This window comes from Thamnophis elegans, chromosome 14 (assembly GCF_009769535.1).
Source record: "Thamnophis elegans isolate rThaEle1 chromosome 14, rThaEle1.pri, whole genome shotgun sequence".
Lineage (NCBI taxonomy): Eukaryota > Metazoa > Chordata > Lepidosauria > Squamata > Colubridae > Thamnophis > Thamnophis elegans.
Window position 1 is genome coordinate 5942597 of NC_045554.1, and position 22993 is coordinate 5965589.

Here is a 22993-nt window from a genome sequence, read left to right on the forward strand (position 1 = left end):
GCGCAGCTTGCGCAGGTCCTGTTGGCCCAGGCAGCCCCCTTCCAGCTCCTGCAGCGCCCACAACTCGGCCTCGTATCGCTCCAGGCTCTGCGCGCAGCTCCAGCTCAGCACCAGCGCGTAGTCGGAGGCCAGCTGCCGCTTCTCGGAGCACCCGGCTTGTGCGCTTCCTGCAGCCCTTCGTGCTCGGCCAGGAGCTGCTCCAGCAGCGCCTCCAGAGCGGCGCAGTCGGCCCACAGCCCCTCCAGCTGCTGCTGCCGCCGGGCCAGCTCGGGCTCCAGGCGGCGGAGACGCAGCTCTCCAAGTTGCGCGCTCAGCCTCTCCAAGCTCTCCAACTCGTGGCGCAGCGCGTCCCGCTCCAGCTCGCCTTGAGGTGATCTCAAAAAATAAGCTAGGTTGGATATGACTGGGATAAGATTTCCAGATGTTGACTTGGCTCAAGTCCTTTTTCTTGCTGAATGAAAACTCCTGCATCATGGTTGTATGTAGGATGTATTTAGAAAAATTCTAAATAGTAGTAGGCTGGCTTGAATGCACTTACTAAGAAAGGATTCACAGTGAATTCAATGAATAACATTTTTGGGTGATCATCAATCTGATGGGAGCTATATATCTATTGCAGCATTTACCTGCAAATTTAAAGGAAGTCCAGAAAGCGATTGCAATCTATTTGGCATATATTTACAAATACATATTGAAAATAATGCAACATCTAACATTTTCTGATCATGGTGCTGTCATTGGTGTACTATCCTGGTAATTAAAAATGGTGTTAAAATTAAAAACATTTTTGGGGGGGGAGGGCAAGCTGATGTTTTGCAACAATCAATGTGTCGTCGCGAACAACGCCCCCCCACCCCTGCGCGCGCTCAGCGGGCCACGGTAAAATTATCACAGGCTGACTGGTCCGCGGCGATAAAAAGGTTGGGGACCACTGTTCTAGTCCAATCCCCTGCTTAGGCAGGAAACCCTACACCACTTCAGACAAAGGGTTATCCAACATCTTCTTAAAGACTTCCAGTGTTGGAGCATTTGCAGCTTCTGGAGGGAAGTTGTTCCACTGATTCATTGTTCTAACTGTCAGGAAATTTCTCCTTAATTCTAAGTTGCTTCTCTCCTTGATTAGTTTCCACCCATTGCTTCTTGTTCTGCCCTCGGGTCCTTTGGAGAATAGTTTGACTCCCTTTTCTTTGTGGCAGCCCCTGAGATATTGGAAGACTGCTATCATGTCTCCCCTAGTCCTTCTTTTCATCAAAGTAATACCCAATTCCTACAACCATTCTTCACATGTTTTAGTCTCCAGTCCCCTAATCATCTTTGTTTCTCTTCTCTGCACTCTTTCTAGAGTCTCCACATCTTTTTTACATCATGGCGACCAAAACTGGATGCTGTATTCCAAGTGTGGCCTTACCCAGGCTTTATAAAGTGGTATTAACGTGATCTTGATTCTATCCCTCTGTTGATGCAGCCTAGAACTGTGTTGGCTTTTTTGGCAGCTGCTGCACCAAAGATATCTAGCGCCTTTTTAAGTTGGAAGTTTTGGTGTATATTTTAAAAGTATATAAGGAACGATTGTCTCTGTAAAAATGTATTGTCAAAAGAAAAGAAAAAAACAATAACCTTGTTCCTCATACCCCAAGCCGGATTCCTACAAAGCGTCTTGTGTTGTTTTTGGCGAGGAGCTTGAAAAAGAAATCAAGATATTTGACTTGCGCTGACCTTTCTTCCTCTCCGAAGGGCCCAAGGAACCAGAAATAAAATGTAATCTTGTTTGTCAACAGGGCATGTCCTTATTGAGATTTCCATTGCTCAAAAGAAACTCAACGACAAGCTAGAAGAAAACGTGAGTAAATCTCCCCGCAGCGCTTTCAAATATTGTACAACTATTTTCATATAAAGCTCTACTAACCTTCTCGCCTTTCTGTCGGCTTTCTGTGACTACAGTTCAAGAAATTCCATAAAGAAATTATATCGGAGCTGGAGAAGAAAACCGAACTAGATGTAAAATATATGAACGTAAGTATATTAATTTTTTTTAGTGCCGGAGAAGATTAAGTGTAAGCATTTGCTAGTTTCTTGGCAGCAGCCACGAATCAGCCGTGTTTCTGAGATGACCACCAACCTTCCTCATCCTCTGTAAAACCTAGGTATTTAGTCTATTGTGAGTAACATAGTTTTATGCTGGAACTGATGACGTTGCCTAGTTGGGTCGTGCAACGTCTCCAAGAGAACAACCAAGTTCAGAGAGGACCAAGGAACCCCCCCCCCCAATAATATAGTTTTAATTTGGAAGAAGCTGTGGATTCATTCTCTGATTCAGGGGTAGGATTCAGCCGCTTCGGATCAGTTTGGGTGAACAGGATGCAATTTTACATCTGGTTTGCCAGGACTGGCTGGCCCCGCCCTCCCTTCCCTCCCAGGAGTCTCCACGCGGCCCGTTTTGGATGTCAGATAAGTGCAGGGCCCGCGTGGAAGTTCTGGAAGGATGAAAAACAGGCCTCCCAGAAGTTCCACAAGTCCAGAAATGGCCCCATTTCCTGCTTCCGGAGCCTCGGGGAGGGTGTTTTTGCCCTCCCGAAGGCTCGGGGAAAGACTTCAGAGCTTGGGGAGGGTGAAACCCCCCACTCACACACGCACACCATGGTGCAGGAGGCCGAGTAGGCCATGCCCACCATAGCCACGCCCACCCAGCAACCAGGCAGAGTACCGTTGCTAAAATTTTTGAATCCCACCCCTGCTTTGGTTCCTTCTGTCAAGCGTTCTCCTGCTTTGATGTCAACCAAATCTAGGTATCCCTTTTTTTTCACTGAGCAAGGTTGGAAATCCATATGCCTAAAGGTGAGATAAGATCTCCATGCATAAATAAGATAAATTAAAAGAAGGTAGCAAGAGATATGAAGAACCTCTGGCTTTCTACGAACAACTTCTTTTACTTCTATTTTTCTGCTCCCTCCTGCATGTTCCTTTCGTAATTTTTCAACGGGTTGGAGCATGTCCTAATAAACTATGATTATAATATGGTTATTCCCTACAGTTTCGGAAACGGCAGGGGACAATCTCCTCTTTTATTTAGCATTCCATTGTCAGCATCCTCCCCTAAGTAGGAGCCTGCGAGGACCAGATTCCCAACCTCAAAAGACCTCTGTGAGTTTTTCTCCTTCCAGGCTACCCTGAAGAGGTACCAGAACGAACACCGAAGCAAATTGGATTCCTTGGAAAAATCTCAGGCCGAGCTGAAAAAAATCAGGCGGAAAAGCCAAGGGGGACGAAACGCCGTCAAGTACGAACATAAAGAATTTGAGGTTGGTACCTTCAACCAGCGGGCCAAAGTGGAAACGAGAAGTGAAATCTTGGCATCCATTCGCATGTAATCCAGATTCAAACCTTTTCTCCTCCTATTTGGAGTATCCCAAAGTGCCGTAAGATTTTTTTTTTTTTTAAGCATGCGTTTGGGGCTAAAGTTAAGTCTCTTGACACGAGGCGGCAAGAATATTTATAGGCCTTTTTTGCATGTCAACAGATAATCTCTCTGTCCTGGAAAAATTAATTGGCTATTGTGTAAATTGGCAGCTTTATCAAGGGAATACCTGCGTTGAAGGATAAATGATATTTGTGCGTGTTGATACAGAGTGGCAGAATGCGACCGGACTGCGCGCTTCTCTTTTGAGAAAAATTGAGAGTTTGAAGCGGCCGTTAAACTCAAGTTATACAAGAATCCCTGTTCACCAGGCCTTTCTTATACAGTACTAGCTGATATCCTGGCATTGCCTGAGTTTTTATTTATCCTAATCCTGTATTAGACAGGATTTCTAATGTTGGTTTTTCCCCCTTGCCAGAGGGAGCACTGTGAAGCCATTACCATGGCAACTCCACTGCGCTGTACAGTAGAAGCCATTTTAAGGCAAAACAGGCTGTATCTTAACACGACACACTAACTGAGGGGTGTTAGGGGTGTTCCCCCCACCAACATTTTTCTGCAGAGAGTAAGTCATCTATGTACCAAGTTTGACTGAAATTGCTCAAGGCGTTCCAGAGTTATGATGGATCATATACACACACACAGCCATTTTTAGATAGATAGATAGATAGATAGATAGATAGATAGATAGATAGATAGATAGATAGATAGATAGATAGATAGATGATAGAGAGAGAGAGATTGATAGATAGTTATAGAGCAAATTGATAGAGATAGATAGATGATAGATAGATAGATGATAGATAGATAGATAGATAGATAAGATAGAGATTGATAATTATAGAGCAAATTGATAGAGATAGATGATAGATAGATGATAGATAGATAGATAGATAGATAGATAGATAGATAGATAGATAGATATTTTGTTAGCAATAGGGAGGATAGATAGATAAATATTAATAGCGATAGAGTAGATAGATGGATGGAGGGAGGGAGGGAGGGAGGGAGGGAGAGAGAGAGAGAGATTCATTATTGGACTGTTGACGAGATAAGATTTCCTAGAAAATGGACTGGTAACATCTTAAATAGCACAAAGTGTGCGTCGGTTTGTGCGACTGTCTGAATCTGGTCTTTTCATGCTTTATCTAGTATTTGGAAACCGTAAGCTCCCGACAGAGCGATATTCAAAGATTCATTGCGGAGGGTTGCAGAGAGGCCTTACTTGAAGAGAAGAAAAGATTTTGCTTCCTGGTTGACAAGCACTGCAGTTTTGCGCAACGCCTCTTCCATTACCACGTGGAGGTGAGTGTGGAAGGAGGAGAAATTAAAACATGGCCTCCCCAAAGTTGGTCCGAAAACCTTTGCCCCCGCGGAGCAAAAGGCTCATCCCAAACCGTAGCCAATTCCTAGACTCGCTCGAGAGAAGTGTCTTTGTTTTCTTGTTATCTATTGACGAAATATACCGCATGTATTTTCATCGTGGTCTCTGTAGTGCTCGGAGATACTTAGCAACAAGATGCCGGGGTGGTTGGCAACCTGCAGCGATGCAACCAAAGTTCCGCCGACTGTCATGAACATGATCGAAGAGATCAAGACACCGGGATCCCTTTCGATAGCGGGGACTCCCCTGCCTTCTCCGATGATCGAGAGGCGTAACCTGGTGAGACCCCCACTTCCGCTTCTATTTCACCTTCGGAGCCGAGTTTAGGGAAAAGAGAGATGTGAGCAGAAGAATCAACATGATGGACCCAAATGTACAATTTAAACACCCAGAAGGCATAAGGCGGGACTAGAACTCCCCATCTCCTGGTGATTGGCCCAAAGACACCCAGCTGGCTTTCATGCCTAAGGCAGGACTAGAACTCCCAGTCTCCTGGTGATTGGCCCAAAGTCACCCAGCTGCCTTTCATGCCTAAGGCGGGACTAGAACTCACCATCTCCGGGTGATTGGCCCAAAGTCACCCAGCTAGCTTTCATGCCTAAGGCGGAACTAGAACTCCCTGTCTCCTGATGATTGGCCCAAAGTCACCCAGCTGGCTTTCATGCCTAAGGTGGGACTAGAATTCACTGTCTCCTGGTGATTGGCCCAAAGTCACCCAGCTGGCTTTCATGCCTAAGGTGGAACTAGAACTCCCTGTCTCCTGGTGATTGGCCCAAAGTCACCCAGCTGGCTTTCATGCCTAAGGTGGGACTAGAATTCACTGTCTCCTGGTGATTGGCCCAAAGTCACCCAGCCACCTTTCATGCCTAAGGTGGGACTAGAACTCACCATCTCCTGGTGATTGGCCCAAAGTCACCCAGCCGGCTTTCATGCCTAAGGTGGGACTAGAACTCACCATCTCCGGGTGATTGGCCCAAAGTCACTCAGCCACCTTTCATGCCTAAGGTGGGACTAGAACTCCCCATCTCCTAGTCTCTAGTCTGTCACCTTAAATTCCACATGGAAACACACCTATGACTTTATGAATGTCTCAAATTGCACCAGCCCGTCTGATTTTTACCCTTATAAATGCAATTCCACCGTGCATTCATTCCCCTTGCTGAGCTTCCTTATATTCTGGGACAGAATCAAAGCTGCAAAACCAGGGAGTGAATCTAATTAAGGGGGGGGGGGGACCTTTCAAAGGAAGCAATTCAATTGGGAGGAACTCAATAAAACCGCTGGCATTTATTCCTGTGCGTCGCTTCACAAGATTGACGCTCCACCTTTCGGTTGGCAGGTTGGGAACGATTACGATACCCTCCGAAGGCCTTCTCCTCAGGTGCCCCCGGCCCCCCCGGGGAGGGCTTACACCAGCCCCTTGGTCGATATGTTCAACACCCCGCCCGCCGTGCCAAAGACCCCTTCCGAGAAATTAAGCAACACAGCAGGTAAGCTTAGCACCTATCGGTCTATCAAGATGGTCATTTTGTGTGCAGGTTGTCCTTGACTTACAACCATTCATTTAGTGACCGTTCGGAGTTACAATGGCACAGTCGATTTACAACTGTTTTTCACGCCTATGGCCGTTGAAACATCCCCATGCTCAGGTGATCAAAATCCAGGCATTGGGCCACCAACTCCTGTGCGTGATGTGATAGTTGTGGTGTCCTGGGGTCAAAGGAGGAGCAAGATTCACTTAACAATCATGTTATTAACTTAACGACCGCAGTGATTCACTAAAGAACTGTGGCAAGGAAAGTCATAAAAGGGGGTAAAACTCACTAAACAAATTTCTCACTTAGCAATGGAAACTTTGTGTTCAGTTGTGTTCGTAAGTATTATAGAGATAGATAGATAGATAGATAGATAGATAGATAGATAGATAGATAGATAGATAGATAGAAATAGAAAGAGAGAGATTGATAGATATTTAGAGAGATAACTAGATAGATAGAAAGAGAGAGAGAGAGAGATTTAGATAGATGATAGATAGATAGATAGATAGATAGATAGATAGATAGATAGATAGATAGATAGATACATAGATAGATATATTTAGAGAGAGAGGGAGAGAGAGAGAGAATTTGTTAGCAAGAGGGAGAGAGAGAGAGAGAGAGAGATAGATAGATAGATAGATAGATAGATAGATAGATAGATGATAGATAGAGGGATGATAGATAGATATTTTGTTAGCAATAGAGAGATAGAGATAGATGATAGAGAGAGAGAGATGACAGATAGATAATAGAATGATAGAGAGACAATAGAGATGATTAATAGATTATAGATAGATAATACTGATATAGATGAGAGATGAGAGAGAGAAAGAGAAAGAGAAAGAAAACAGAAAGAGAAAAAATAAGAAAGAAATAAGAAAGAAAATAAAATAAATTTAAGAAAATAATAAATGAAATAAATAAATAAATTCGGGGAAGAATTTTGTGAAATTTAAACCAGACTCTTTCACCCAGAACAGCCTGGGCGCCTTTGGCAAGCAGCCCATCAGGGTGAGCCCCCTCTGAAGGGTCCAAAATCCAGACAGAAGCTAGGCTGACCCAAGTTCATCTGTTTTGTGGCCACTAAGCCTCGGAGGAGGACATTGTTAGCTTGTTGCTCTCTGCTGAGCAATCCTATGATTAATGATGCTTTATTTCCCCTGTCTCTTCCTGTCTGTTTTCCTTTCTCACCATGTCCTGCAGATGATTCCAGCTTATTGCGATCTACCTCTATGGCCACTGGACTGAACATAATGAAGCGTCAGAAAGTGAAGACCATCTTCCCGCACACCGCTGGAAATAACGAGACTCTCCTCAGTTTCGCCCAGGGCGACCTTATCACGCTGCTGGTGTCGGAGGAAAGAGACGGCTGGCTGTACGGAGAACATGACCTCACAAAAGTGTATGTCAGGGCTTCCCAAACTTTTTCGTTCCTTACCCCAAACCACTTCTCAGCAAATCTTATCCACTCATAACCAATGGTGAGATTCAAATCATTTAACAACCGGTTCGCCACGGGTCAGGTTGGCCGTTGTGGGAGGCGTGGCCCATCCCCGTTCCCCAGCTCCGCTGCACCAGTGGTGGGTTGCAGGCAGTACGGCCCAGTACGGGCATACCGGAGCCTGCCCAGAGAACTTGGTACCGTTCTGGTATGGTGCTCAGGAGGGCCCACTTGCCTGCCCGAGCTCCTTACTGTTCTTTTAAGTCTTCGGTGCTTCTGTGTACGGCACATACAGCACCTGTGCAACACTCCACTGAGCAGCTGGGAACAGGCTCCAGCTGTTCTTCTGCCCCACTGATGTCTGACTCTGAAGGCAGCTGATAACTGGCATACGCCCCTGGCCCCCTCTCTGCCTCCAACACAGAGCCCTCGTCCGACCCTTCCCCAGACTCCAGGACTGGCCCATGTTCCTCCCCAACCTCCTCACTGTCCGAATCTGCTGCCAGCTCCACTGGCGGGCCCCAACAGTCTGTTCCTTCAGCAGTTGCAACTTTGAATGGTCACTGAATGACTGGTCGCAACTGGAGGACTACCCATATTATAAAAACAATGGGGTGGGAGCAGGAGAAACAAGGTCAGAGAGCACCAAGGACCCCCACAAATGTCTTCTCTTATTGTATACAGCCCATCTTAAGGGTTTCTTCAAATCGGTAATTTATTGCTTTCTAGGAAAGGCTGGTTCCCATCCTCCTATACGAAGCCCTTTGAAGGTCCGTCAGAAGAGACTCTGCGCGTCCCGGTGCCAAGGTTAGTTGGTTAGTTAGTTAGTTAGTTAGTTAGTTAGTTAGTTAGTTAGTTAGTTAGTTAGTTAGTTAGTTAGTTAGTTAGTTAGTTAGTTAGTTTATTTGTCTTGTATGCCGCCCATTCCTGAAGAACTCCGGGTGGCTCACAATAGACAAGGGAAGGGGGATAAATAGACAAAGACAACACTTTAAAAAACGCAACGTTCACAATTTCCGTGGGGCTAGATGTTTCACAAGTCCCCCGGCCTGCTGGAGCAGCCAGGACTTGGTGGCTTTGCGGAAGGCCGGGAGGGTAGTAAGGGTCCGGATCTCCACGGGGAGGTCATTCCAGAGGGCTGGAGCTGCAACAGAGAAGGCTCTCCCCCGGGGAGTCGCCAGCCGACATTGGCTGGCAGATGGAATCCGGAGGAGACCTAACCTGTGAGATCTAATCGGTCTATGGGAGGTAATCGGCAGGAGGCGGTCTCTCAGGTACCCAGGTCCGATGCCAAGGTAATGTTGGGTTGGCATAGAAGCGCTTAAGAACCGAGTTGAAGGATCTGTCGATTCTTGTTGAGCTATATGGAGTCCTGGTGGCGCAGTGGTTAGAATGTAGTATTGCAGGCTGACTCTGCTGACTGCCAGCAGTTCGATCCTGATTGGCTGCAGGTTGACTCAGCCTTCCATCCTTCCAAGGTTGGTAAAATGAGGATCCAGATTGCTGGGGGGAAAGAGGCTGACTCTGTAAAACCGCTTAGAGAGGGCTGTGAAGCAGTATATAAGTCTATTGCTATCTTCCTTCCTTCCTTCCTTCCTTCCTTCCTTCCTTCCTTCCTTTTTTCCATGGTGCGCAGTGGTTAGAACTCAGTATTGCAGGCTAATTCTGCTGACTCTGCCCACTGCCAGCAGTTCGATCCTGCCAGCTTTCCATCCTTCCGAGGTGGGTAAAATGAGGACCCAGATTGTTGGGGGAAAGAGGCTGACTCTGTAAACTGCTTAGACAGAGCTGTGAAACATTGTGAAGCGGTATATAAGTCTATTCCTTCCTTCCTTCCTTCCTTCCTTTTTTCCATGGTGCGCAGTGGTTAGAACACAGTATTGCAGGCTAATTCTGCTGACTCTGCCCACTGCCAGCAGTTTGATCCTGACCGGTTTCAGATTGACCCAGCTTTCCATCCTTGCGAGATGCGTAAAATGAGGATCCAGATTGTTGGGAGCAAGAGGCTGACTCTGTAAACCGCTTAGAGAGGGCTGTAAAAGCACTGTGAAGCGGTATATAAGTCTGCTATTGCTATTGCCCTTCCTTCCTTCCTTCCTTCCTCCTTTCCCTTCCCTCCCTCCCTTCCTCTCTTCCTTCCTCCCTTCCTCTCTTCCTTCCTCCCTCCCTCTCTTCCTTCCTCCCTCCCTCCCTCCCTTCCTTCCTCCTTTCCCTTCCCTTCTCTTCCCTTCCTTCCTTGCAATGGTGGCACAATGATTAGAATATTGCAGGCTGACTCTGCCCGCTTGCCAGGAGTTCGATCCTGACTGGCTCATGGTTGACTCAGCCTTCCATCCTTCTGAGGTGGGTAAAATGAGGATTGTTGGGGGCAAGAGGCTGACTCTGTAAACCGCTAAGAGAAGGCTGTAAAAGCACTGTGAAGCGGTATATAAGTCTTAAGTGCTATTGTTATGAACAGTGGTTTCTCTCTTCATTAGCCCCGCGCCCATCCGAAGTGTCAGCTCTGTCAACCTGACCAACAGAGAAAACCCCATCCTGCCCCCACCGGATTACGTCTTACTTGGGCCAATCAAACCAGCTTCAGAACCAAAACTTGAAACTTCGAAAACCACAGCAGCTCAAGGAGAAAGTATCTCTCTTGTAAGTAGACCAACCAGTTTTGTCCAATTAAAAAAACAACAACCAGCTTGTGAAAATACTTTTGCTGACGGATTTTATCCGGCTATCCGAGTAATGCCAGGCTGAACCTAACTTTTTGAACTTGCTAGCTATATCTTAAATTTTAGCTATTACAGGTAATCCTTGATGGTTTGTTTAGTGGCCTTTCAAAGTTACAACGGCACTGAAAAAACTGGAGTATGACCATTTTTCACACTTACGACGGTTGCAGTCACCCCAGGGTGACTTTGGCGACCCTCTGACAAGCAAACTCCACGGGGGCAGCCAGATTCACTTAACAACTGTGTTCCTAATTTCAACAACGGCGGTTCAGTTTAAAGCAGATTATTTCTCTCTCTGGGCACAACGAGAATATATCTGCCGAATAAAGCTCCTCATTGGCAACATGAAAGGCATCCGGCCAAGAAACACTCCGCTAGCTCCAAAGTCCACCCGCAAGGGATTATGGGGCCGTTCAATGATGATGATGAATTCAGTTTAACAAAGGCAGCAACAAAAGTCGTAAAATGGGGCTCAACTCACCTAACAAATTTCTCACTTAACAATGTACATTCTCAATTGTGGTTGTAAACTGAGGAGTACCTGTAATTTGGAAGGGGGGAGAAATCTACTCCTTGTTTCAGTTGCATTTTACAAGCTCAGCATCGCCGTGTCAATTATACTGTTCCAATATCTCAGGGGTTGCCACCAAGAAGAGGGAATCAAACTATTCTTCAAAGCACCCGAGGGCAGGACAAGAAGCAATGGGTGGAAACTAATCAAGGAGAGAAGCAACTTAGAACTAAGGCGAAATTTCCTGACAGTTAGAGCAATTAATCAGTGGAACAACTTGACCTCCAGAACTTGTGAATGCCCCAACACTGGAAGTCTTTAAGAAGATGTTGGATAGCCATTTTTCTGAAACGGCATAGGGTTTCCTGCCTAGGCAGGGGGTTGGACTAGAAGACCTCCAAGGTCCCTTCCAACTCTGCTATTGTATTGTATTGTACTGTGACAGAAACCTGTGACCATTTTTCACACTTATGACTGTTGCAGCATCCCCATGGTTACATGATCAAAATTTGGGCGCTTGGCAAACTCACTCAGATTTATAATGGTTGCAGAGTACTTGGGGGGGGGGGGAGGGAGGATCACCTGTCCCCTTTTGCGACCTTCTGACCAGCTATGGGGAAGCCAGTTTCATTAACAACCATGTTACAAACTTAACAACTCTTATCCCCCTTACATATAAATTATGAGGATGTTTCATCTTGTAGAACATCCTCATAATTTATGTGACGGGTCTTTAGACAATATCTACAGACCCCTCACATCCTGGACATAAATTGTTTCAACTTCGATCCTCAAAATGACACTATAAGTCAATTATAATGTTCCAATATCTCAGAGGCTGCCACAAAGAAGAGGGAGTCAAAGTATTTTCCAATAGTTGGCACCTGAGGGCAGGACAAGAAGCAATGGGTGGAAACTAATCAAGGAGAGAAGCAACTTAGAACTAAGGAGAAATTTCCTGACAGTTAGAGCAATTAATCAGTGGAACAACTTGCCTCCAGAAGTTGTGAATGCTCCAACACTGGAAGTCTTTAAGAAGATGTTGGATAGCCATTTGTTTGAAATGGAAATAGGCTTTCCTGCCTAAGCAGGGGGTTGGACTAGAAGACCTCCAAAGTCCCTTCCAACTCTGTTATTCTAAATACCGGCCCAGTGTTAGCACAGACAGAGCTCACAGCGGAGAGCTAAAAAGTTGCTTCAAACCTTTTGTGTTGCCCGCCGCAAAGGAGATTTGGTTCAGATGCAGTTTTAAACCTTTAAAATGACATTTGAAGGTTTTGAACAAAGCAGACCTCTCAGAGGTCAAGAGAAGGCGTGTAAATTTCTGGTATTGTCATCCCTGTTTGTTCAAGAGTTACATCAAATCGACCAGCCAGGGAAACCGCCATAAGTCAAGCTGGAAAGCAGGCACTAAATAGCGGCATTTGTAAACATCTGGATTCTCTTAGCAGTTTTTGCCCCTTTTCAAACAATGAGGTTGTTTTGCAGTGAAAGGTACTGAAGGCATTCCTGGACGTGATTTATAGCGTTCATTTATTATCGCTTCCATCTGAAAAAATAGGAATTAAACAGAAAACTTCACCTATAATGCTTAGGTGTTATGGGAAAGCTGGAGTGCCACCTTCTGGTCTCGAGGGGCTATTGCAGTCTAGGTGTTAGTGAAAGTGGAATATATGAAATTAGCAAGAGGAAATTGACTCTCTTTGAAATCATCAGCCGTTGTGATGAGATACGTTTCCCTGAATCACACCCTCATTATTCAAAACAAGGAAGGTTTAAAGTCAGAAATGATTACAAAGGATCACCCTGCAATGCTTTTCTATTGCTTTTTTTCAGTCCTAAAACTAATAGCAATCAGTCTGAACTACAAATTAAAAAAATGAAATTCTGCATGAATAGACCAAAATAGAGTAAAAATAAAAAGTCGTTAGCGTAGAACAGTGTTTCCCAAACTTTTGACATATGTGTACCCCTTCTATAATTTTCGTAACGCTGAGTACCCTTCATAAAAAACATATGCTTTAATAAAAATAATCTCTGTTAGGGATAAAAATTGTATTTTATAAAAATAATCAAAATCAGTGGAACTTACTAACACGATAACAGGTGCCCGGAACTAACTATTAAAGAAGTAAGTTGTCTCTGTAACGAAGTGCAGTATATTCACGCCGTGTCACGCCTCACAAGACTGTCTAACCGTTAGATAACACTGCAATTCTCCAGCGTTTAAACAGCTCCGCGGCTCAACGTCAACTGTTAATGTTCCCGCAGTTTAAAAATGGCCGAACCCGAGCTGCGCGAAGGATGTGCAGAAGTTCCCGCCGTAATGAGTTGCGATACGATGTACGATGGCCCCAGTTCCCATGTAAAAACTGCGATATGCGCCTATTTCTTTCCTTGTTCTGTGGGCGCAGCTAAGCACGGGGCAGTGGATATTCCCACGTGATCCCCACCAAACTCCGGTGCAACGCGTACCCACACCAAACTCTTCCTGTACCCCTGGGAATACGCGTACCACACTTTGGGAAACACTGGGGTAGAATGACCACTCAGGAGAGGCATAGAAAATTGTGGTGGAGAGTGCAACTGTTTTAAGTCAAGGTTTTCCAACCTTGGCAACTTCAAACTCTGTGGACTTCAACTCCCAGGATTCCCCCACCATTCATGAATTCCGTGAACCCGTCAAAACCGTGCTTGACTAAACCGCGCCCGATTAAACCGCGTCGATGATGTCATCAACAGGGCGACAACAGCCAGCGCGGAGAAAGAAGGGCGCTTTAAATAGCGCTTTGAAAGCAAGCCAATTCAACTTAAGGTAAGGGTTAGGTTTAGGGTTAGCTTTAGGGTTAGGTTAAGGGTTAGGTTTAGGATTAGGTTTAGGGTTAGGTTAAGGGTTAGGTTTAGGGTTAGGTTAAGGGTTAGGTTTAGGATTAGGTTTAGGGTTAGGTTAAGGGTTAGGTTTAGGGTTAGGTTTAGGGTTAGGTTAAGGGTTAGGTTTAGGGTTAGGTTTAGGATTAGGTTTAGGGGGGTTAGGTTTAGGTTTAGGGGTTAATTTTAGGTTTAGGTTTACAGCGTGCTTCTGTCTCCGCGCTGTTGTCGCCCTGTTGATGACGTCAGCGACGCAGTTTAGTTGGGCGCGGTTTAGTCGGGCGCGGTTTTGTGGGTGAACCCATGAATTCTGGGAGTTGAAATCCACACTTCTTCAGGCTCCCCGACATGATGGCTGGGGGAATTCTGGGAGTTGAAGTCCACACATCTTGGGGCTCCCCAACTTTCTGGTTTGGGGAGTTCTGGGAGTTGAAATCGACATCTTCGGGTGCCCCAGCTTCTTGACTGTGGAATTCCGGCAGTTGAAATCAGGATTGGAATTGAAAAACTTTAGCAACCAGTTCTCTGCCCGGTGGCTGGGTGGGCGTGGTCATTGGGGGCATGGCCAGTCGGATTCCTGCACCACAGCATTGGGTGGGGCATTTTCACCCTCCCCAGGCTCCAGAGGATTTCCTTGAGCCTCTTGGAGGGCTAAAACGGCCTCTCCGGAGGCTGGAAATGGACCCATTTCTGTACCTCTGATAGGCTCGTTTTTCGCCCTCCCAGGCCTGTGTGTGCATCCTGCACTTACCTACATCCAAAACGTGCCCTGTGGAAACTCCTGGAAGGGGAGGAGATGGGTGGGTGAGGTCACCAGTCCTTGCAAACTACTGTTTCGGCGAACCAGTTAATAATTAACATCCGGTTTGCCTGAACCAATCCGAGCCGGCTGAATCCTACCCCTGGTTGAAGTCCATACATTTCCCGGGTCCCCAACATGCTTAATCGGACATTTAAAGTCCTCTTCCTGCTTATTCCTTTTGTTTGAATGGCCTCCCTTTTCTTCTGTACTCAGCAGTTACAATTTTTCTTTCCTTCCCCAGAAACCCAACATGAACGGCATCATGAAACCGCCTTTTCTAAGGTAAGTTGGCATTGTGTAATATTGAAAACATGCAACAAACTCAAACAATAACAACAACCCTAGCCTTGGTTTATCTTTCCACGAGGTCTTCTTGGGGGAAACAATTTGGGTGGCCTTAATCACATTCCTGGGCATGGATTGAAACCATCTGAAATAATCCGAAAATAACCAAAAAATTGTGTGTCTTACAGTGGCGAAAACCCCTTTGCAACCGTCAAACTCCGACCAACAGTCACCAATGACAGATCGGCGCCAATCCTTCGATGAGCGGCATTGGAAAAAAACAAGCCAATTTTTTTTTTAAACCCTACTACCTTGTCAACATTGCACAGCCTCTATCCCAGCCTGCGGTCCTTCGCGTTTGGGATCGGTTTCCGAATTCACCGCCCACTCGGGTGGCTATGCTGTCTTCGGCAATATGATTTCCAAATACCTTCTGGGATTGTTTTTAAAACCTTTTATTTAAATGTAATTAATGTGTACAGCAGCAGCAAATTGCCAAAGTTTCTGACTTTTTATTATTAATTACTATTATTACTATTTTATTATTTTAGCTTTTGGTTTCTGCTAATTATCGATGGCTGAAGACGCCTGCAGATTTGCTTTGATTTTAGAAGCGTGCCTTGTTTAGAAAGACCGAAATTATGTTTAGGAAAGCAGAAATAGGCCAGATAGGGAAACCAGCAAAACTGATCCTTTAGTCTTCTCTTCTTCTTGCCAGCATCGCTGCTTAGATTTCTGTGCCAACGGTGTGATTTAATCTTTATGGATCAGTTTAGTTTTTGCTTGTACAATTTGCTTAAGAGAGATACGAGAATAGCTGCTTTTTAAACAGGCAACCCGTTTAAGGATGGCCTAACAGAATATCATGCCAAATAATATTTTCATTACATAAGATAAAATGTCTTAAGGGATACAGTAATAATAATAATAATAAATATTATGATAAGAACAATGGGGCAATTCTTTAATTGGTTTACGGTTGGCCTTACAGAATATCATGCCAAATGATATTTTCATTACATAAGATAAAATGTCTTAAGGGGTACAGTAATAATAATAATAAATGTTATGATCAGAACAATGGGGCAATTCTTTCATTGGTTTGTAGTGCATAAAAGCTGTGTCTATTTTTATGATTTCTTCCTTTGAGCAGGATTTTATTTGAGGGGTCCCTGGGGCTCTCTAAGCTGGGTTGTTCTCTTGCAAACATTTCGTTACCCAAACTAGTAACATCATCCCAGTGGTGGGTTTCAAAAATTGTTCGAACCTACTCTGTGGGTGTGGCCTCTTCTGTGGGAGTGGCTTGCCGCCCACGTGGCATTATGAATTAATGAATTATGAAATTATGAATTAGTACTTAGGTCAGTCCAAATAGCTATTCAGAAACTCTGGCATTGAAGCATGCAAGTCTTAAAGCTGTCAAGTTACAAGATCCTTGCACCCCTAACCCTTTAGAAAAAAAAAAACCCAGGGGTGTTCAAACTTGACAGCTTTAAGACTTGTGGACTTCAACTCCCAGAATTCCTCCTCCAGTCACATTGGCTCAGGAACTCTGGCATTGAAGCATGCAAGTCTTAAAGCTCTCAAGTTACAAGACCCTTGCACCCCTAACCCTTCAGCAGTGGTGGGTTTCAAAAATATTTGGAACCTCTTCTGTAGGTGTGGCCTACTTTCCGGGTCCACTGGTGGAACCTCTTCTAACTGGTCCGGTAGATTTGACGAACTGGTTCTACCGAACTGGTGCGAACTGGTAGGAACCCACCTCTGCATCATCCGTGCTAACGCTGATGGCTCATGAAATCTGCAAGTTTGCAAGGAAACCACCAAGCTCAGAGAGCACCCAAAAAACTCCTCACTTCAACCCTGAGTTACAAATATTCTCCTGTATAGGTAAAGGTTTCCCTCGCACGTATGTGTTAGTTGTTCCCGACTCTAGGGGGCGGTGCTCATCTGTTTTAAAGCCAAAGAGCCAGCGCTGTCCCAAGATGTCTCCATGGTCTTGTGGCCGGCGTGACTCAACGCTGAAGGCTCACGGAACAGTTAGCTTCCCACCAAAGGTGGTTCCTATTGTTCTACTTGCATTTTTACGTGCTTTTGAACTGCTAGATTGGCAGAAGCTGGGACAAATCACGGGAGCTCACCCCGTTATGCGGTGCGAGGGATTCGAACCGCTGATTTGCCAACCTTTCTGATCAAGCAGCTCAGCCTCCTAGCCACTGCGTCCCTAAATTCTCTTTTATAGGATGCTGTTATAACAGGATTGTCTGAAACCAGCCCTTTTGACCATGGATGATTGGAAAGGAAGCATTAAAGGGAAGGTTATTTTCCCCCGTTGAATTTGGTCTCCTTTTCAGAGTCATTTTCGAATCCCTTCACTTTACTTGACAAGGTTTTTCAGAAGTGATTTGTTATTGCCGCCTTCCTAGGGCTGAGAGAAAGTGACTGGCCCAAAGTCACCCAGCCGGCTTTATCTAGGTGGGACTAGAACTCTCAAGTCTCCTGGCGATTGGCCGTCACCCAGACAGCTTTCATAACTAAGGTGGGACTAGAACTCACTGTTGCCTAGTGATTGGCCCAAAGTCACCCAGTTGACCTTCATACCTTAGGTGGCACTAGAACTCAGCATCTCCTGGTGATTGGCCCAAAGTCACCCAGCCGGCTTTCATGCCTAAGGTGGGACTAGAACTCTCAAGTCTCCTGGTGATTGGTCCAAAGTCACCCAGCCGGCTTTCATATCTAAGGTGGGACTAGAACTCTCAAGTCTCCTGGCGATTGGCTCAAAGTCACCCAGCCGGCTTTCATATCTAAGGTGGGACTAGAACTCTCAAGTCTACTGGCGATTGGCCCAAAGTCACCCAGCTGGCTTTCATGCCTAAGGTGGGACTACAACTCACCATGTCCGGGTGATCGGCCCAAAGTCACCCAGCCAGCTTTCATATCTAAGGTGGGACTAGAACTCTATCTCCTAGCGATTGGCCCAAAGTCACCCAGACAGCTTTCATAACTAAGGTGGGACTAGAACTCACTGTCTCCTAGTGATTGGCCCAAAGTCACCCAGTTGACTTTCACACCTTAGGTGGCACTAGAACTCAGCATCTCCTGGTGATTGGCCCAAAGTCACCTTGCTGGCTTTCATGACTAAGGTGGGATTAGAACTCGCGGTCACCCAGCTGACTTTCATACCTAAGATGGGACTAGAACTCACCATCACCTGGTGCCTTAGCCCAACACCATCACTGTCTTTTTTTTAATTGCATAAACTTGCCATATTCACCCCGTATTTTTCTTGAAACTGCTGGGAAAAAAGCATTTGAATTGTAGCCTGGTTGGGGAAAAAAAAAGAACGATTGACATTTAGTCTATAAATCAGTGTTTCTCAACCTTGGCAACTTGAAGATGTCTGCACTTCAATTCCCAGAATTCCCCAGCCAGCGAATTCTGGGAGTTGAAGTCCGGACATCTTCAAGTTGCCAAGGTTGAGAAACACTGCTATAAATTGTCAAAAGAAGCACGAACAATTTGGTACAAAATTCAGATCAGGCATTTTTTAAAAAAAAAAAATTCCTCTCTCTACGGCTGTGATGGGGAAACTGAGGCACGCGGAACACTCTCTGCCAGCACATCAGCCATTGCCCCAGCCCAGCTCCACCGCACATGCACGCATCCCTCCCCCTGGTCCTCGGGTCTCTGCTGCGCATGTGCAGGGGGGCGGGGCCTCCCCTGATCTCCGCTGTCGTCCCCCCCCCCCACCGCATTGATTAACTACCACTGCTTTATGGGTTCAAGGCTGACCCACAATCTATGCTCTCCCACCCCTGAACATTTAACGCTTCTCTAGCAAGAGATTTTGCCGTTCAATTCGGAGGGCAGGTGGAATAGCTGGGCCTCCTTGCGAAGTTTGAAAAAGCGCTTTTTATTGAAATTCAGGGCCACCACCCCCCCCAAAAAGAGGTGCATTTCAAACACGAAAACCGGGGATTGGGGAGGGGGGCTCGGTCACCGATGTCCCTGTGAAAGAGAGAAGACAAGCAATGCTTGGTAGTAATTGTATTTTCTTTACAAAATCAGCTCCGGTGCATAAACTTGATTGTACATGACATTTACATTAGAAAAAAAAATGGAGGTGCATCTCCCGAAAGCCTCTGACGGGAGGGGTGGGGGGTGGGGGTTGTTGTCGGGGGCGCTGATCCCTTAACCGAACGTCGCCCCGCAGTTAGGACACGTTCGCTGTCTCAAGGCGAGGCAAAAGATGATCCCGAGGGGGAAAAAGAAGATGGCGCAGAGGATGCCCAGACAGGTGAAGGTGTCTTCCAGCACCCCAACTCTGCAAAAAAAGAAAAAGAAAGAAAGAAATCACACCACAGGAAGGAGGAAGTTCGTGAAGGGCGCTTAATCCAAAGGCAACGAAACCTCACGGGCTGCGCACGGGCTGCGCACGGGCTGCGCACGTAAACAAGGAGTCCTCAACTTACGACACTTCCATTCAAAGTGGCAACGGCCCCGAGAAGGGGGACTTAGCCCTGTTTCCCACATCTGCCCTCCCCCACATGGCCACGTGATTTATATTCAAATTCTTGACAACGGGCTCGGGCTTATGACCGTCTCTGCGTCCCGGGGTCATGTGAGCCCCTTCTGACAAGCCACGGGGAAGCCAGGTTCACTTAACGACCGGGTTAAGTGATTCACTTAACAACCGGGACAGGAAAGGTCATAAAGTGGGCCAAAACGGAACTGCCTTGCTCAGCAACTGAAAGGCTGGGCTCAAATGTGGTCGCAAGTCGAGGACTGCCTGTAACACACCCCTCCAGAGTGTTACAATACACACACACACAAACACACACTCATTCTCTATGGGGTGTTTTCCATCAGCCTTGGCCATTTTGAGATGCGGGGACTTCAGCTCCCAGAATTCCAGTGAACAAGGCTCCTCCCTTTTATACAGGGAGTCCTCGACTTACGACCGCAACGGAGGCCAAAATGTCTCCTCGCTAAGCAAGGTTAAGCGAGCCTTGCCCTGCTTGACAACTTTTCTGCCACAGTTGTTAAGTGAATCGCTGCAGGTCGTTAAGTGAGTGCGGCTGCAGTCCTTAATCGAATCTGGCTTTCCCCCATATTGACTTTGCTGGTTAGAAGCTAACTGGGGTTTTTCTCCAGACGGTATGCGTTCACGACAGCTGCAGGTGTCCCTTAAAGACGGTGTGATTCGCTTACCGACCACGGCAAAAAAAAAAGGTCCCAAAATTGGGCGCAAGTGACTTCACAACGGCCTTGCTCAGCCACCGAGATTCTGGAGAACTAGCCATAATCTTGTCCGCATTTTAAGTCCTGGGGAAATTTTCTTGGCGAAGATAACGAAGGCAAAGGGCCATAAAGCTTTCCAATTAGAGAAAGGATCATCTTAGCTAATACGGTAAGAATTAGCCAGGGAGGGAGGGATATAATCCGAATGGCTTTCCCCGTGGTTTACAGTGGCTGCTCTAAAAAGGCCATCTAAAAATAGAGAATGAATGTTTACATTCCAGTTTAAAGCTGGGCTGCCCTGCTCAGAGGGCTACAAACATTGCAAATTTGCAGGAAAATCCCCCCCTTTTAGGGTTTATTAATTCATCAGTGCAGCCAGGTCGGTTTAGAATGGAATAGAATAGGAAAGGATAGAATAGAATAGGGATAGAGTTAGGGATGGGAAAGGATAGGGATAGGGAAGAATAGAATAGAATAACAGTGTTGGAAGGGACCTTGGAGGTCTTCTAGTCCAACCCTCTGCTCAGGCAGGAAACCCTACACCACTTCAGACAAATGGCTATCCAACATCTTCTTTAAAACTTCCAGTGTTGGGGCATTCACAACTACTGGAGGCAAGCCAGATTCATTGTTCTCACTGTCAGGAAATTTCTCCTTAGTTCTAAGTTGCTTCTCTCCTTGATTAGTTTTCACCCATTGCTTCTTGTCCTGCCCTCAGGTGCTTTGGAGAACAGCTTGACTCCCTCTTCTTTGGGGCAGCCCCTGAGATATTGGAAGACTGCTATCATGTCTCCCCTAGTCCTTCTTTTCATTAAACTAGACACACCCAGTTCCTGCAACTGTTCTTCATATGTTTTGACCTCCAGTCCCCTAATCCTCTTTGTTGCTCTTCTCTGCACTCTTTCTAGAGTCTCCACCTCTTTTCTACATTGTGGTGACCAAAACTGAATGCAGAATTCCAAGTGTGGCCTTAGCAAGGCATTATCAAGTGGTATTAACCCTTCACGTGATCTTGATTCTCTCCCTCTGTTTATGCAGCCTAGAACTGTGTTGGCTTTTTTGGCAGCTGCTGCACACGGCTGGCTCCTATTTAAACGGTTTGTCCACTAGGACTCCAAGATCCCTCTCACAGTTACTACTATTGAGTGAGGTACCACCTATGCTGTCCCTGTGCATTTCGTTTTTCTTGCCTAAATGTAGAACCTTACTCTTTTCACCATTGAATTTATACATTCGTTTTATTTAACCGAATTTCTTTCTGGCTCTGCAATTCGACTAAACAAAAACCACGGCAGAAAGAAATGAGCATACAAGGAAATGTGCCACGATGATGTTTGGCCCCGGCTGGGACTTTAAGCAGGATCTGGTTAATTCCTCAGAGGGGGGAAATCTGGAGAGTCCCAGGCCTGGCAAACGACACCCAGGAAGTGGAAAACATCCTGGAAAACACCCTAGAAGCACGAATGTAAATCTTTGAACCAAGTTGTTATCTTGGAAAACCTAGAAACCTGTAGATACTCCGTCATCCAAAGATGCTTTTTAGTTTATTTCTTTGAAGACATTTTTCTTCTCATCCAAGAAGCTTCTTCAGCTCTGATAGGATAGTGGGTAATGGAAGAATTTATATTCCTTGCAGGCAGCTGGTCATTTTTTTGGGGGGGAGATGGACAACCATGACCTGGATGGCTGAGAATCTCTACAGACTTTTAGCTACACAATTAGGGATGAACAGTGTGGGACGGTGGTGGGATTCAAAGTTTTCACTACCGCTTCAGTTGTGGCACGGCAGGAGCCCGGCCAGACTCCGACCGTGACCCGTCAAAACCACGGTAGACAAAAGCGCGCTCGACGAAAGCGCGTACGTGACGTCATCATCAGCGCGACGGAAAAAATAAAAAATAAATTAAATTGAAATTAAAATAAAATTAAAGCAAGCCGATTCACATAAAGGTAAGGGTTAGGGTTAGGTTTAGGGTTACGTTAAGCGTTAGGGTTAGGTTTAGCGTTAAGGGTTAGCGTTAGGTTTAGCGTTACGTTAAGGGTTAGGTTTAGGGTTAGGTTTAGGGTTAGGTTTAGGGTTAGGTTTGGGGGGGTTAGGGTAAGGTTTTCGCTTTATTTTTAAATTTACCGCTCACAGCGCGATGTTTTCGTCGTGCTGTGATGACGTCACGTACGCGCTTTTGTCGAGCGCGCTTTTGTCGAGCGCGGTTTTGTGGTGGAACCGACTCCGACAGCGAGGGGTCTTATGAGTCGGCCTTGGAGGAGGTGGAGGACCCTGGACAGGGTGTCGACTCTGAGCATGGCGAGGAGAGACTGGTTGGCCACCAGGTGGCGGCAGAGCATTGGATCAAAGGGAATGTTCAGGAAAACATTTGGGAGTTGTTTCAGGATGCACGCAGGCGAAGGGCTACTCGACGGAAAGAACAAACGGAGTAACTACAGGAGGTGATTACGAGCAGCTGATGCTGATTTAAGATCCTCTCCCGATTATAAAAGAGACTGTTTGTGCCACGGCCTGGTTGCAGGAGTCAACGTTCACATTCATGATTCAGAGAAACCAACTTGGAGACGTGGTTTGCTGTGAGAGTTTGTTTTTGCATTTGCTGCCTAACTTGCTGCCAGAATGCTCATCTCTGTTTATTTTGGGCTTGCAGCCAACAATAGCAATAGCAATAGCAGTTAGACTTATATACCGCTTCATAGGGCTTTCAGCCCTCTCTAAGCGGTTTACAGAGTCAGCATATCGCCCCCACAATCTGAGTCCTCATTTTACCCACCTCGGAAGGAT

At 46.0% G+C, this 22993-nt stretch overlaps 1 protein-coding gene across 1 annotated transcript in view; it reads left to right on the plus strand.

The window, feature by feature from the left end:
• Nucleotides 1-16042, plus strand: part of BAIAP2L1 (BAR/IMD domain containing adaptor protein 2 like 1) — a 58672-nt gene extending 42630 nt beyond the window's left edge. Inside the window, exons 4-14 of the mRNA XM_032231346.1 lie at nucleotides 1779-1840; nucleotides 1942-2013; nucleotides 3162-3299; nucleotides 4568-4720; nucleotides 4911-5078; nucleotides 6139-6289; nucleotides 7541-7739; nucleotides 8508-8585; nucleotides 10256-10418; nucleotides 14921-14961; nucleotides 15153-16042. Of these exons, the coding sequence (XP_032087237.1) occupies nucleotides 1779-1840; nucleotides 1942-2013; nucleotides 3162-3299; nucleotides 4568-4720; nucleotides 4911-5078; nucleotides 6139-6289; nucleotides 7541-7739; nucleotides 8508-8585; nucleotides 10256-10418; nucleotides 14921-14961; nucleotides 15153-15228 (1301 nt within the window). The 3' untranslated portion in view covers nucleotides 15229-16042. The remainder of the gene's footprint in view (nucleotides 1-1778; nucleotides 1841-1941; nucleotides 2014-3161; nucleotides 3300-4567; nucleotides 4721-4910; nucleotides 5079-6138; nucleotides 6290-7540; nucleotides 7740-8507; nucleotides 8586-10255; nucleotides 10419-14920; nucleotides 14962-15152) is intronic.
• The last annotated feature ends 6951 nt before the right edge of the window (nucleotides 16043-22993 follow it).